The sequence below is a fragment of the Myripristis murdjan genome, chromosome 13, assembly GCF_902150065.1.
Source record: "Myripristis murdjan chromosome 13, fMyrMur1.1, whole genome shotgun sequence".
In the NCBI taxonomy this organism is placed as follows: Eukaryota; Metazoa; Chordata; class Actinopteri; order Holocentriformes; family Holocentridae; genus Myripristis; species Myripristis murdjan.
In genome coordinates, this window is record NC_043992.1 from 22876689 (window position 1) to 22893576 (window position 16888).

At 41.8% G+C, this 16888-nt stretch overlaps 1 protein-coding gene across 2 annotated transcripts in view; it reads left to right on the forward strand.

Annotated features, from left to right (window-relative positions):
- Positions 1 to 16888, forward strand: part of hip1 (huntingtin interacting protein 1) — a 51609-nt gene that overhangs the window by 17678 nt on the left and 17043 nt on the right. For both annotated transcript variants that reach the window (XM_030067142.1, XM_030067143.1), the window contains exons 2-14: positions 3409 to 3472; positions 4119 to 4261; positions 5271 to 5327; positions 6801 to 6881; positions 7928 to 8004; positions 8815 to 8876; positions 10080 to 10220; positions 12357 to 12414; positions 12756 to 12831; positions 14161 to 14304; positions 15283 to 15380; positions 15807 to 15879; positions 16361 to 16544. In XM_030067142.1, the coding sequence (XP_029923002.1) occupies positions 3409 to 3472; positions 4119 to 4261; positions 5271 to 5327; positions 6801 to 6881; positions 7928 to 8004; positions 8815 to 8876; positions 10080 to 10220; positions 12357 to 12414; positions 12756 to 12831; positions 14161 to 14304; positions 15283 to 15380; positions 15807 to 15879; positions 16361 to 16544 (1258 nt within the window). The remainder of the gene's footprint in view (positions 1 to 3408; positions 3473 to 4118; positions 4262 to 5270; positions 5328 to 6800; positions 6882 to 7927; positions 8005 to 8814; positions 8877 to 10079; positions 10221 to 12356; positions 12415 to 12755; positions 12832 to 14160; positions 14305 to 15282; positions 15381 to 15806; positions 15880 to 16360; positions 16545 to 16888) is intronic.

Consider the following 16888-nt stretch of genomic DNA (forward strand, 5'->3'; position numbering starts at 1 on the left):
GAATTAGCATTTTTTTTCCTCCTGTTTGCTTGTCTATTTCACAATGTGTGTGTATGTGGGTGGGGTGTTATCTTTTTTTTAATCCATCATCAGAAGGTCTCTGGGCTGGGTTTCTTAAAGTCACCCTAGCGCTAGATGTTTAATTGGAGCATTAATTTCTTTCATTTGAGACATCTGTTAGTCGGTTTCTGGTGTTGCATGAAAGCCTCCAAAGTGTGAACCTTCCAGGAATGACAGAAAAACAGCCTTCTTTGTAGCTTGATGATTTTTTCTGTTTATCCAGTGGGGCTTTGAAAGGGGAGACTGGAGAATAGAGGAGCATGAATTCCTGTAGTTGAAGTTACAACATGAAAAGTCACCAGATTTGCAAGACATTGTTAGGTTTTCAAATGACAACAGGAATATGTTTGTAAGTGAGATTCTTTAGAATTTAAAAAAGCATCATATTTTGTGACGTTTCAAAGGTAAATACAATTGACCCATGTCCCTATTCGTTTGTGGTCTTTGCTGTTGCAACAAATGCTCCTGGTCTAAGTTCTTCCTTGTGCTGCAGGATATTATGTCAGCTGTCACGCAGAGGAGGTCATTCGGAGGTTTAACTACCATTTTAGGAGACTGCCATGGGGCTTGTGTCATCCTACTGACATTGTATTTTACTCTATATTTGTATCATAAAGAGTGAGTCTGCAGGCTGCTCATTGCTCCCAAGTTGTTTTTGTGCAAAACATCAGACTTGGATAGCTTTTCATCACTCCTTCCTTCCTTCCATCTCCATCATCACTCTTCTTTCCGCCTTCTCTATTTCTCCCTTCATTCCTCCTTCTCCTGTCTCCCCTGCTTTTCCTCCAGTGGAGCAACCCGCCAAAGATTTATCATAGTGGACTTCCAGTCCTGGCAGCACACATACTGGGAGAGGAGGAGAGGACTCAGGACATCTGGGGGAAGTGAAATTATGAAACAAGCCTTCTGTCCTCTCCCGACCCCAGCCACCACATTTACTCTTCATTTTGGCTAACCAGTATTGGCAAAATGCATTTTGATTGAATGATTTTTCTTTTCTCTGAAAATTGTAGTGCACTCACAATATTCTTCATAATGTCCCTCACAGTAATGATCTAGTTGAGGGTTGCAATGCAGGATTGCCTCCTTGAATATTATTTTCTCTCATCTCTTGTCTCTCGTCTCTCATCTCGTCTGATATGTAGACCAGATACTCCATTAGAATACCTTGTGCAGGAGGCCATTGAAACAGCTTCAACTCATAAAAAAAAAAAAAAAATCCAAGTGACATGGAAATTGCAATAAGCAATATTGTGTGTTCTCTTTTCATTTTTTTAAGGACATCAGCTGCTATGTCAGGAGCAAAGAGTCGTAATTGGGTAAATGAATGAACTTGACTAAAACTAAACAGGCTGTATGTGACAGTCACCCATCACTAATGATTGTATTTACTTTCAACACCAGTAATTACATCTCCACTACTGCTTCATTATAGTCATTAGTAAGCACTATTATCACTACTTCTTTGTGCTAATAGTTAATATCAAATTTTCCTACAGCCTCAGGACAGTCACCAAACACTGCTACTGCTATTACTTTTTGATGGTCATTGTTGTTAGTATTGAATATATATATATATATGAAAAATTGGACTTTAGTCAGCCTCAAGAAGTGGCTCTATAATTAGGCTTTGCAGTGGAGAGGTTTTATTATGAGTGTCTTGACTGTCTTAGTAAACAGATACCATAAACTGCATGTTTTTTGCAGCAGAGTGCTGATCATTTTCCTCTTAAAATTAAGAAAATTCTAAAGAGAACTGTAAAAGGTCTTTGTGGTCTATTTATTCCTGTGCAGAGGTTAAACTGTGTTGAACTCAGATCTGTAGCCTTCCTTAATCAATCAATCAAATTTCAACCAAACTTTATTTATGGCACATCCCCTACAGTCTGTGCAATGCAACATGCTTACAAATTCTGCGTGACATCTTTTATTAGATTAATGATGGAATAAACTTTAATTTTGTTATCACAAATGGATGCTGTTGCCTGCTGTGTTGCAAAATTGATGTCAAACAAATTCCAAGATGTAATTGGTTGTGCCACAAATAATTTGGTTACCTTTATCTATGAGATTAAAACAAAAACAATGCCCGTTGCCATGCCAAATATTATTTGCTGATGTTATTATGTGAATCTTAGTGTTTAAAAAAAAAAAAAAAAAACGAAAAGAAGGCGAAAGGAATCAATGAGCCTTGTCAAACCGTCAGCTGCTCACTGGGTAGTCGGCTATTCTGGGTCAGCCCTAGTCTCCGGGGTGCACGTAGAATTGAAACGTCATGATACTTATGTAATGTCTCAGTCATATGAGCTGGGTGATGCTGCAGTTTGAGCTGACGTTGGAGGAGATGTTGTTCAGACCTGGCCTACATCCCACAGTAGATTTATAGTGAAGACAGATCCTTTCCTGATCACCCCTGTATGGCCCTTTCTCAGCGAGGCTGCCAGCTTCTGGTTCCAGTGTTAACTCACATTTTGTTTACCGGGGAATTTGTTGCTTTAAATGAGAATAGAAACTGCTGCCTCTGAAAATGGCTCAGGTGTGTTCTGCTGAATTTCATTGACATCTTTCCGTCCCTCCCTCCATTCTTTATAGAAAAAAATACTACACTTAGGATCCTGCAATCCTCTGCTTGAGCCTGCAATGAGCCCAGGGCGCCATTGTTGGATTATTGAACCCTCCCTCTTTAAAGACCCCATGAAATTAACTCTTGATTTGAATTTGAAATTAATTCTTGATATGATGAATTTCCTGTTGCAGCAGGATGTTTGTGCAGGACATAGTACAGGGAAGGATTATTCACAAGTGTAAACCAACAGGACAGACCAAGCGTTAACCCAATAGGATCAGTTTGGGAGAAACACACAATTTAGATAGGTGGATGAGAGAGGATGTTGAAAGATTTGTGAGGGTTTTATTGGTTGCAACTTTACTTTACACCCACTAGTGCAGGATTATGTCACAAATTTAAGATACTCTGTTTTAATATTAGTCATGTGAGGTTGTTTCATGGAAACCTTAAACTGAGATGCACCTCGCCAGAAGGCTGGAAAGCCTCTCAACCAGAGAACGGTGCAGGCCTCTCAGCTGCGGCCTCGAATACTAAGGTGGCAGCTGAAAATGGGTCATTCACATCTCACATGAAACTTTGTTGCTTTCCATTCTTCAGGTGGATAGAGATGGAAAAATCAACCTCCTGAAACGTGGCAGAGTTCCAAGTTTTAATATGAAACACTTGACACTTTGAAGTTTTTTTTTTTCCTTTTTGTGAGCAGTGTCAAAAAGCTGTGGGCTGATTTGTGCTCTCTCTGTCTTTCCTCTCCTCTCTCCTGCTCTTCCTCCTCTTCACAGGCTGTCAGCATCAATAAGGCCATCAACACACAGGAGGTCGCTGTCAAAGAGAAACATGCCAGGAATATCCTTGCAAAGTGTGTGTGTGTGTGTGTGTGTGCGTGTGTGTTCACTTGTACGTGCATGTGGTTGAGTTTGTTTTGCTCCTCTCCTTGCCAGAGAGGAGCAATGTGTTTATCTGATTCCCATGTGTTTGTGGAAACTCCTAAGTGTTCCACCATGACTGGAGGGCAATGTTCGTACAAGATCGTAACAATGAACCTAATGTGACCTTACAGTCTGCGCGTGGCCACGCTGCAGAACTAATTTAGTCTGTGTGAAACAAATACAGAGCTGGACTGACAAAGAGTGTTTTTCTGTGTCATGTGCTCTCTCCTGTGTTTTAAACATGTCTGTTTTATATTATCAGGGACACAAAAGCACAAAATGGTAATCTCTCAGTAAATCTGAAATCCTGGGAATGGTGGGTGCTGGTGGATGGGGGTAAATAGATTAAAGTGGCATGTCTGGGAGAGAGGGGGAGAGAGAAAAAGGTACAGAATGACACGAAAATAGACAATCAGACAAGGACACAAAGATGGAAGGAGAGGTTAGCAGACAGGCACACAGAGAAAGTGAGCTGATCAAATCTAATATCAGCTATGAGCCAGACTAACGTCACAGTTTACGTTATGTGCTATAATCCGATGATCCTTGACCGTCCCTGCCACCCTGCATCTTGGGGACCCATCATGAGAAAGGCGCCCACACTTTCTGGGCAGCCGTCAACCGGCTTCCCCTCTCCAGCAACGCGGTGCTCTGCTGGAAGTTCTGTCACGTCTTCCACAAGCTGCTGCGAGACGGCCATCCAAACGTATGTACAGACCATGTAACAGCATGACACTTAGCATTAAACGAGTAACAAATAGAGATGCAGCCATCACACAGGTCCTGCTCCACTGCAGCTTCATTCTCTAGGAGGAATTGTTTGGAAAATGCTGCTTTCTAATAATACTTGATAGTGTTCTGCACAATCCTGAAGAGACAGTTCAGATTTATTGACACAAGATGATATGACTAACAACTTGTGATAGTTAATGCATGGACATCATGTCCAGAGGCAGTCCTCTTGGTCAGAGTTGTGACTGATTGTTGTAGCAGCTGTGGTGGAAAGAGTACTACAAATTACTACCCTAGTAGAAGTTACTTTGCTTACAGTAGAAGTAGTAATACTGCTGTAAAAATCCACTGAAGTAAAAGTAAAAAGTAGCTAGATTAAAATGTAAACGTTACTGGGTTACCTTTCCAAAACAGTGACTGAGTTAAAGGTGATGTTTTCCATGCAGTTACAAGTAAATGAAGTACATGGCTCAAACTCCATTCTTTTTCAACATGCACTGTGCAAAACTGCCAAAGTGAGGATCAACTGACAAATGTGGGATAGGCAATAATATGATGGTTGACTCTACATTCATTGGGGAAGGCTCCACAATCTATCATTGATCATTTGTATTCATATCTATTACAAATGGATATGATTCATATGATATGACTGACCCTGTTGACTGCTACTCATTTAGCTCCTTGCCCACTGCAACTTGCTACAACTCTGACCACCGAGATCGCCTCTGGAGATCGTGTCCAAGCATCAACTAATCATTAGTAATCACCTAATCACTAGCATGAAGTCAGTCATACTAATCAGTGCCAATAAATCTGTCTTTTTAATGCTGAAGGATTTTGTAAATACATAGTTCTTGAGCTAAAATTTGCAGCAGCATTACTTAATTATTTATACTCAGTTGATTCCTCTGATTTGTTAACTTTGTTCCTCTACTTCCAATGTTTTTATTCTGTCTGTTTCTCCTTTTCTGTTCCTCCAGGTGATAAAAGATTCCATGAGGAACAAGGCTGACTTGACTGATATGAGCAGGATGTGGGTAAGAGAGCATAACAGACATCGACAAGTTGAAGTGAGAGGACAGTCTTCTCTGCTGATCGATCAGTGTATCATGAAGTCCTCACTGCATGATAAACACATGATGGCAAACAGCTTGGGAGGGTGGATCTGTAGCTTACTGTCACACAGCACATTAAGCTGTGTCAAAAAAATTCACTCATCCAAAAGTTCCAATTTGTTGTATGTGTGTCTTTTTAAAAATGAGGCAAAAACAAAGGGAGTGACCAATGATTCACAAGGCTCTTTCAAAGCTAATCTCCTGTATTTCCAACAGAACGTAATCACAGGTGGTTGCGGCTCTCCTTGTGGTTGTTGTAGCCGCAGGCATTGTCACAGTTTGCATGATTGTTTCTGTTGTTGCTACCCAGCCTGCTGTTTTGGTGATGGAGTGACAGACCTTGTAGCTACTGACAGACTAAACCACGCAACACCGCCAAATCTGACTGTACAAGCATGGTTTTACAGTAACATGCTGTGGGTGACAACCAGTAATATTACGCAAGCAATTTTTTTTGTTGTTGTTGTTGTTGACAATCGCTGTTAGGGTTAGTGCTTTACTCCTGATAAAAATAAACATGGCAAATAATCGGCCAATCACAATTTGGTCGACCAAGAACGTATCAACCAATAAATCGACCGGTCGACCAACAGACTACAGCCCTACTAGTAACATTTTATACTGATCTATGCTTGCAGAAGTCTCTCAGCAATACTAATATAGACACTGGTGATGAAATTCATAGGCGTTCTAGTGCAAACATTCCAGTAAATCTGACCAGTCCCTCTTTAATTATGTGTTGAGCAATGTTAGCCTGGGTGGAGGGCCAGTTCTGCTTAGTAACACCCTATTCCTGGATATTCCCTGTTGTGTTTTTTTTTTTTTTTTTACTACTCAGTTTTTGCTGATGTCACTAGTTAGGAGGATACGGGAAGTTTGGTCCCTGTGACCGGGGTTGCGGCCTCTCCTTCCTGTTGTGACATCACCACCACCCCCAGATGTCAGGAAAAAGGAAGTGAGAAGCAATTGGCCGCATAGCTGGGCTCTTCAACTCTGTTCACACTTTCATAGCAGAGGCATTTTCACGCTCCTCATTTAAAGTGAGCTGAACTGTACCTGACCCAAGCTCAACTGGCTGGTATTGTATTTCAGTCCAATGGGAAGAGAAAATGTGATGCTACTGAAGTATAGTTTGCCTTGTACTAAGCTTCCTTGTGCACTCTCTGCACATTCACCGCACGCCGCGCTCGGCCAACATGCCACACTGAATTTTCTCAAGATACCTAATGATTCCCTTTCATGACGTTCCACAAGTCTGACCAGCAAAACTTGCAAGCCTTTCAAGAGGAGGAAAGACGGTTTTCCCTTTGATCATGCCTGTCTCCCTTTCCCTTATATCTCTGTCTCTCTTTTCTTCTCCCTTGCTCTCTTTTCCCCTTCAACTTTCTCCCCCAGGGTCACCTGAGTGAAGGCTATGGGAAGCTGTGCAGCATCTACCTCAAACTGCTCATCACCAAAATGGAGTTTCACATCAAAGTGAGTTGGCCTGGCCTATAAAATCCCATTGCCAGTCTCCCTCATCAGTCATTATCTTTGCCTCAGACTCTCCTTTTAGTGCCAGCATGCCTCTCTGGGGGGCTGGCTTCATAGAAAATGCTGGCTTTTACACTAATGGCCTTTCAAGAATCTGTAATGTAGCCTATTTATAAGGCAGCTGCACATGCTGGTAGAGAGACCAGAGCATGATGCTGCCGCTGGATGCTGTGGTTAGTTGTTGCTCTGTTAATGATTGGTAGTCAGTTCATGACCATCCTAATCTTTAGAGAATTACAGGAATACAGTGCCATATTTGAAAGTAAGGCCTTTGATTAACTCAAAATTAAACAATAATATTGTTAGTGGTTCTTCATTGTAGTGCACTCCCTATTTATTAAATGTATTGTGAAGTAGGTTCAGTCTTTGCACCACCACCACCAATCCTCTTGTTGCACACTGGCAAGGTGATGAGAGGGAATTTGTTAAAGGTCTCCTATATACAGTATCCAAATAAATATGTTGGCTTACCTGCCAGTGGCTGGTTTTAAAAAAAAAAAAAAAAAAAAAAAAAAAGGTTAGTTTCCCCCAGAAATATGTAATTGTACTTGTTTTCAATCCTATCTCATAGATTTACAATGAGTCTTTTTTTTTTTTTTTAAACCATCACAGCTGCTCACTGCAAGGGGTTAACAAACAGGTTCAGCTACAACATGCAGCCACTTATGAGCATCTTTCATACAGAGAGAGAGGGAGAGTATGGTGGTCAGCCAGGACTATGGTTGAGAATAGCTGGAGACCAGAGGCTGTAAATAAGGTTATCGACTCAAGGTTACCGGCCAGTGAGGCAAGTGACCCGTATTGATTAATGTGGCAGAGACGAATTTCTCCTACTCTCGCTGCTTGACGGGTGTGAATTTCCAATCCCGCCTTTTAATACCGTTGTTGTTCATGTTGTACTGAGGGTTTGCCGCCATCTCAGCTGGAGGTCGAGATTGCCAAACATGTTATTTGAGAATAAAGCTGCCTCATGTCGTCTTCTCTTCCAGAATCCCCGTTTTCCAGGCAACCTGCAGATGTCAAACAGACAGCTTGACGAGGCGGGAGAGAATGACGTTAACAACTTGTGAGTGTGGTGTACCGCTGCCTCTGTTGTTGTTATGATCATTGTAATTACTGTCAGGGACTACAGTGCCAGACGGGCCTTAAGATCCAGACATTAATGAGTTTCAGTGTCATTTGTTGATTCAGAGGATAAAAGTGTGAAATGAAATAGAACTGGATTTTGTAATTATTTTCCGTCACGACCCACCAGCACCCACATTTAGAAAAGAAATAAGCCACAAGGGCCCATTCCGCGCATTATGTGTAAAACATATTTTCTAAAATGATTAAATGATTGTTCATTAAATTCTTCCACCAAGCAATGTTTTTGAACAGTAGCTACACAAAGCATTTCATACAGTTACAGTCACAGGTGTGCATTTATTAGGTGTTTTGCTGCAGCTTTTAACATGAATCAGCCAGTCAGAACTGTGGACCAGAACTATCAGCTTCATCAAACAGCCTATTCAGTGCACTACAGTCGGCCTTGGTCATTCACATAACTACCTAATAATGTGATCAGGGACGGGAAAACACCAGTCGTCCACTGGAAAACTTCAAACAAATCATATTCATGTGTAGTTTTGACCAAGCAGGAGCATTATTTTCATCATCAGTGCGGTATTAATTAATGTTAAAGGCAAACAGATGCATAAATTGTCCTTGCTATGCCTTAGGGCTTTGTCAGATAAAGAGAAAGAAAAAATGTTTGTGTGCGTGTGTGTGTTAGTGAAAGCTGCTCTGAATTTACAATTGCTATGCAATGAATATGCATTTGTGCATTCAGAGAAAGTGAAAGCACTAATCTCTATCTCTCCTCCCCTCCCCTCAGCTTCCAGTTGACAGTAGAGATGTTTGACTACCTTGAGTGTGAGCTCAACCTATTCCTGGGCGGTAAGCTATTCTGGTCTGGCTGTCTGCTCGTCTACTAACCAGGCTTATCTAAGGCAGGGCATGATGTAACACACACAGACACACACACACACAAACGCACACTTTCACAGATAAGACACAGAGAAAGATAGTTACACATGCATAAAGGCACAGAAACGTTTTGACAGATGGACAAGGACAAACACACAGTGTGTCATCAGTGCAGCTCTTCCTCTGCCTCGGTCTGCAGAGAGGCTATTAGTGGTTACACACTGTAGCCTTGTTGTGTGGATGAGTCACCCTAGGTAAGTGTTTCTTAAAGTATGGGCCAGACTAAAAATAGAAAGCTGGGATGTGACCAGGAACACAAAAATGCTGGACAGCTGTCGTCTCCCATTAGAAATGAATGGAAGGAAACAGCATTCCAGGAGCTACTTGTCATATCCATTCTGCGTCCCTATGACGACAGTGTCTGCTCTCTCTCTTCCTCCTCAGACAGAGATTATGATATCCAGTAAGGATCTCATAAAGCCAGACATTGCCTCCTTTGAGTTTTGTGCTGTATGTGAGTCTGATGTGGGCTGTGAAGTTTATATTCAGCTCCATAGGCAAAACATTCTCCCTAGACTTGACCCCAGTAGGTCTGTTTTGACTAGGTAGCTCCCACCCAGCGCTCAAAGCCCCAGTCATTCCCCTCCTACGATCTGAGTGGTGTATTTTAAAAGCACCGTGTCATTCAGTAGCTGAGACGCCTGGCCTGAGATGTGTGTATGTGTGTGTGTGTATTTTAGCTGTTCAGGAAACCACGCCTCTGCAGTGAACAGAGGCTCTCAGGGCCTGGCATTCAGGATGGAGTGAGCGAGGCAGGAGGGGAATGAAAGAGGGGCATAATGATGGAGGGAGAGAGAGAAGGAGTCAGACAATCCTATTAGTGTTCAGGTTGCTGCTGCCCTCTCTGCTTGACTTCAGACCTTGTTTTTCCTACCCACTTTTTTATCTCAGTAGGTGGAGTGCCCATCTAAAGCACTATATTTGTTCATTTTTATGATGAAGACAGTGAAATAAGTAGAGAAACAGAGCCAGCGTAGCTTGATTGACTCATGAAAAATGAATGATCGATGAGCTTTGTGTGTGTGTGTGTGTCTCTGTGGTGTTTGTGATTGCCTGTGCATGATCTTGTGTGTGTGTGTGTGTGTGTGTGTGTGTGTGTTTCTCTCTCTCCAGTGTTCAGCTCTCTAGACATGTCTCGGTCGGTGTCGGTGACGGCAGCGGGTCAGTGTCGCCTGGCCCCCCTCATCCAAGTCATCCTGGACTGCAGCCACCTGTACGACTACACCGTCAAGCTGCTGTTCAAGCTGCACTCCTGTGAGTGGCACGGACCTCTGTTGGTCAAAACACACAACTACAGGCCGACTGAAAGTACTGGCTCCGTGGTCGCGATGTCACAAGAGGAAGTCAATACCAAAACTGTCAAAACCATACTGATACTAGTGTTTTTAGTATCGGTGTAATGTCATCATGATACCTCTACCCCTGATACTGTGACTCAGTGTTGTCATTCTAGTAAAGCTTCAGCAGATATGTTTAAATACTGAAACACTTAAAGATGCAGTCATGCTTACACGACTGTAAGTCAAACTCATAGCACATAATAATAGCATTGTATTTACCGATAGACAATTCATACAGTTCCTCTAATTTGAAATTAATATTATCTTGTCGTATTCATTTTTTTAATTGAAGAGTACAGGCCCAGAACTTGAATGGAGTAGAATGGACTTTCCATTCAAATCAACATAGATAGATAGATAGATTACTTTATTAATCCCCAAGGGGAAATTTAAAATGTCACAAGCAGCAGCAAAGGGAAGAAATACATGACGGAGAGAAAACAACACAATTCATGGGACACCGAAGTAAAATACATAAAAACATATATGTGGATAAAAGGTGCGTGTAAAAAGGTTAAAAGTGTTAAAAAAAAAAAAAGGGGGTTAAAAGCAAGATTTTAAGAGCCATGGCCATTTTTATGTGCATCGCTGCCATTAATTACAAAGAGCTGTGGCTGTTGTATTCGAATGGGTAGCTATTAATGTTGATTACTGCTTTTAGCAAGCAGCCACAGCACAACATATGTTCTCAGTTGTCGAGGTAGTGTGACACACTTTACAGGAAGAGAGTTATCGCAGCTTCCTGGCCACCACTCCACAGCTGGTCGGTGACTAGATATGACCGCCAGGTTGGAGGCTATAGGGACAGGTTTGGGAGGGGTGTTACAATAACATGTTCTAAATAATTATTAATGCTGAAATTGTAAGGTTTATACTTAATTTACAACTAAAATGACATTTTGTGTTATTATAGAGAGAGTGAAGTACCAAAAACAAACAAACAAAAAAAAAACTACCTTTTAGTACCAGTATTTGTATCAGATCAAATGTGAACGGTACCCGACCTTACTGCTGACATATGCTGTTACTTTAGCAATTTACAGCATTTTATTCTGTACCCGTAAAATGACCACGGCAAACGACCCATGACCGTTCTGCTCCATTCACGTTCTGTCACTACAGGCCAGTGTTGCATTTAGTGTTTTTATTCTAATGTGGCCGATATTTTTAAATACTCAAAACACAAAGTTTCTGTTTACTTGTTAATGTTAATGCAGAGTTTTAAAATACATTCACTGGCTTTGTATCAATTGCCAATGTTCTGGTATTGTGACATCCTGAGGAATGTTTTTAATGAAGTCACAAATATTCCACTTGCACCCGTTCCCATGTTCAGACACATTTTTCAGCATCTCTGTTCTCATGGAAATGCTTCTCAGTTCAAGTTTTGGCATTTTTTTTTTTCATGTTTTCACTTCATTTAGCAGGGAAATGCCACCCATTTTAAGAATTCCCATGTGTTATTTCTGACTAAACATGAATCACTCCTTCCCGAAGCTATAATTCAGACATAAAACCCTTGAATTAGAGATGTCACTGGGTTAAGCTGCTCCTTAGACAGTGATGGAAATATAAGATGCTAAAATGAGCTTCAACACCCAAATAAAGTTATCATAGTATGGGTGACAGCTGGGAACCAAAGCTCACTGGGTTTTATTGTCTATGGATGAGCCACTTATTTTACAACACAAATGTAGGGATGTAGGAAAGAATGCTGCACATTCAGAAGTATTGACTGAATTGTTATCAGACGCTGAAATGGCATGTGAATTCTTAATATGGGTGGCAGCTTGTGAAACCCTCTCAAAACCCCATTGGACAAACTCAGACATGCATGGTGTTCAATCTCAAAGAAGCCAGGTTCTCTCAGTTCCTTAAAAGCTCATAATGTGAAGAGTCTTTTACACGACAGAGATTGTGCGTTCATGCACGAATCCTGCGAGAATGCTAGATTCCCTCACACTTAGATGCACACCTGAACACCTCACACGAGGTTGTTTTCCAGCACTGAGAGGCGTGTGTGTGTGTGTGTGTGTGTGTGTGTTTGCAGGCCTTCCAGCAGACACTCTCCAGGGCCACAGAGACCGCTTCCAGGAGCAGTTTAAGAAGTGAGTTTCCCCAGCAGTCGTGGTTTTAGATGCCCCCTCTGACTCTGCTGAAGTGTCTGTGGTCCCCTGGACTCTAAGCTCCTGCTACCATGTTGAATGAATTTTCCAGGTCGCTTTGTCTGTCTCTCTCTCTCTCACTCTAACTGTGATGCTCACTCTCTCTCTCTGTCTCTTTCTGTCTTGTTTTATTTTTCTCCTGTCGCTCTCTAGCAAATATGCACTCTTCTTTTCCTCTCACTGAAATCACTGTGCAAACTCTCTCTCTCTTTCCCTCTCTCTCTCTCTCTCTCTCTCTCTCTCTCTCTCTCTCCTCTCATATATTCTCTTTGTCTGTATTTAAGGTTGAAGAGTCTGTTCTATCGCTCCAGTAACTTGCAGTACTTCAAGAGGCTGATTCAGATCCCACAGTTGCCTGAGGTGAGAACTCTCACTTCTAAATCCCACATTTTCACACTATACTATACGTTGATCCCATGAAACATGTTCTTTTTTCCTTTTCCTTTTTAACTTATGACATTTTCTCACATATGTAGAAAATATTCAGTTACCCCAGTGACCCAAATATTGAAAATGTATTGTTCTACATCCATAGTTTGTGTCCATTTATGGAAATACAATGAAGAGACAGAGGCTACATTCACACAGGGTTTCATGATCAGTTTTGAACTGCTGCATGTGTGTGATATTGCTTTGTGATGACTTTTCACACCCATTCTAGCCTCGGATACCTATTATTATTATTATTATTATTATTAGTCATAGGAGTAGTAGTAGTAGTAGTATCATTAAACCCTTGTTTTATCAGAAAGTCACATGGAGATCAAGATCTCATTTGCAAGTGAGACCTGAGTACAAAAGAGGAAAATAACAAAAAACATAAGTCAGTTTATTTTGAAACATACAGTGTATATATAAGAGACAGATATACAAGCATATCATATAAAACAGTCACACTTAAAATTAATAAAATCTCTATTAATCTCTAAACCAATTTTTTTTATCGACCTGTTGATAGGAGAGATGATAAGTGAGGTGGTCATTTTTTGAGTGTTTGTTTATAGATAAATAAGATAACGGTGCCGATCTCATTTGATAGTTCCACTATGAACCAACAGCGAATTCAGAAAGACTCGTCACAGTGTTGTGCTCACACGTCTCCCTGTTTCCCACTGCTACAGAAAAACGACTCAGGTGTTTGTGTCATTGGAAATTGTTTCCAACATAGTTTGGTTACAGTATTTTATCTTTGACAGCTCTGAGTCGTCTGCCTAAATCCCAGTCAAGTCGACTGTTCCTTTTTCTTTCCATCGTTGTGTCTTTTTGTCCGTGTTAACACTGGCTCAGCGAAGCTGCTGCGGTGCCAAAGTGATGACATTTGTCTCAAGGGAATGGTATAAGATTTACCTCGTGTCATGACAATGCCAACAAATAGTGATTTGAGTGCTCAAATCCAAGGAGTATGTAGGTCAAATGTTTCAGGACACAGTTTTGTACCACGTGTCCAGAGTGGAAATGCACTTTTTGCTGTTGACACTAATAAGAAAATGTCTACACATGTCAAGGGAATAAAGATTGCTGTGTGGATGCAGCATAACTAGAGAGATCTTTTGTTTTCTTGTTATTTCCAGTGAACCTCAGTCTATGCTCTCCCTCCCTCCACGCTCCTGAAGCCAAATAGAAACTAATAGGGGTTGGTGGAGGATAATGATGTTGCTATTGAGAATGTCCTCTCCCTCTTCCTGCCAGAACCCTCCCAACTTCCTGCGTGCTTCGGCTCTGTCAGAGCACATCAGCCCAGTGGTGGTGATCCCCGCTGAGTCATCGTCCCCCGAGTCAGAGCACGTGGTGGAGACAGAGGACCTGGTGGACACAGACATCCCCGTGCTGCCGGTAAATCAACCCCACAAGCGTCCCTGAAACTCACCCCTGTAAATCTAATCCAGTTTTGTAGCCAGTCAGCTTCTTGGCCTCACACTGTAGCAACTTGCAGCGATCAATAATTTAACAAGAGGGATGTTTTGGTTCGGAGGTGTATTAAGCAGGGAATAGATGCACACACACAGAGAGATGTGTAGAGACAGGAAAGAAACTGCTAGAGTCCACACTTGTAGATTCACATCAAAACTGCACATTTTTAGGTTTTTGGTAAGTCAACTCAAAATATCTGGCTTGTATTTTAGTTAGCTTGTGATTTTGTTAACTGTTTTGACTTGCTGACTTGCTATGATGCTAATGAGCATTAAAGAAACAGTCAAACCTAAAATGAAATTCAGTCATTAAAGAGTAACTAAACCCCAAACCCAAATATGTGAAGCCCTACACCACAGAGAGCAACAGGTGGTGACATCACCTGCCGTCAAAGATCAGGCATCCCTGTTTCCACCAGTAGAGGTCAGGCTTCATGGAGGTGTAGCTGCCTCAGGTTTTCTGACTGCTCATCTACATGTTTGTCAAAACTCCACTGATGTTTGTGCAAAAACTGAACACAGTTAAGTTGGCCCCTGTAGCCCCGGCCTCGTCTTCCTCCAAACATAGATGTTTGTTTTTTTGTGCAAATTCCCATAGTTAATGACTGATTTTTTTATCCTGGGGTGAGCTATCCTGGTAGTAGTGGAAGTACCGTCTTGGATCGCCTGTGTGTCTGTGTATTAGCAGGCATTGCTCTGATGCTGACGTCTGCCAGGCATTTTGACTGGCTGGATGCTGCATTCATCTCTCCACCATAGGCAACAATTTAAAGACCAAGACACTCAAAACAGTGAAGAAAGCTGGTTACTGATTTTTAACGTTAGTTATTTTATTTTATTTGCTTTATTTGTTTGAATAGAAGCCCGCATAGCATTAAAATCTTCTGTTTTAACCCTCAAGGCTGCAGTGGAGACCAAGTTTGATGACCTGTTCGGCACCTCAGCCGCTACAGACCCCTTCAACTTCAACAGTCAGAATGGCATGCGCAAGGATGACAAGTAAGAAAGCATTGCATTAGGATTTGTTCATCTTTGTGGTTATGACAGTGGTTGACATTACAAACAAGAAGTGCTAACCTCCTCGCCATTGGGCAGAGTGCATCATGGCAGCCCTGTCACTTCATCTGACTTTGTCACTCTGAGACCTTGAACTGATCAGAGGGATCGCAGCCCTGCTGTGAGATGAATTTGGGAGTACAAATCCTTTGATACAAGCCTTTGAGTGTGTTTTATTTATTATTTTTGCACATGATTCAAAGACAACAACACAGAATCATAAAATTAGATGCGCATGTATAAAAGATAACGCAAGCAAGATTTGTGGGACCAAAGTGGGTTTCAGTCTTGCCAGACAACGGTCCCCAATGATAGGAGTTTATTTGATTTCACTGTGAATGAGGCGTGTTTTTTGTCTGTATCCATCAGAGACCGTCTGATTGAGCAGCTAACCAGGGAGATCCAGGCCCTCAAGGAAGAGCTGGAGTCTTTTAGACTGGAGGTAAAGAAACTGCATATCCACTGAGAGCCTCTCATAATAGCACAGCCTTCGTATTATTCTCAATGAAGAGGATGTTCGCTAGTTGCAGTTTTCCATCTACGCTCAGAGCTGAGAGTGTTTTTTCACTCAGAGTGCCGAGCACTTTAAGTTGAAAACACTTTTGGTGCTTGGCTTTCATCTGTTGACAAATGAATACAATGCTCAAAACTGAGTTTTATCAGTTAGAAAACAATCAGCAGTTCATCTACTAAAGCCCAAATCTGTAATTTGTGCAACAACCTAGCGGTCACAAAATGGTTGAGTTGATAAGGCTGCCTTTCCCCCATGTGAATCATGACGACTCGACTACATTATGTAGTGAATGTGGGCTGTGTCAACCCAACCATATTGTAATGGGTGTCACACAACTTATAGATTGGGCTGCCTTGAACAAGTTAAACACCTTTTTCTGTTTCCACATCGCCCTCCCTCTCTCCCCCAGAGTGGCCGGCTGTGCCAGGCGCTGCGGGGGCGTGTCAGTGAGCTGGAGGCGGAGCTTGCAGAGCAGAGCCACCTGAGGATGCAGGCTGCAGGGGAGAGCGAGTTCCTCAAGGCGGAGCTGGACGACCTGCGCCGGGTGAAGGAGGACACGGAGAAGGAGCAGCGGAGCCTCACTGAGATAGAGAGTGAGGACCAACAAATGCTTTACTTCTCCTCTGGAGTGAACGTAGTTGTCTCGGTTGTCTCAAATATCGGCATCTGCCTCAGATGGAGCATCATCCAAGCCTCTTTAATTAGAGAGAATCTTTATATAAAAATAAATATGGTATGTTTTACATAACCCAAACTGAAGTCGTTTTCTTATTTTGCCCAGTGAATGTGTACAAAAGCATTGTATTTTATGATGGCATTTGCCAGTGCGCTTTCACAATAAGAATAGGAATAACAATATGATAATTCCACTACAGGACAGACTTGATGTTCTCTGCAGTTACATGGAAAAAAATATGTGCATGTATCGACCTAAAAA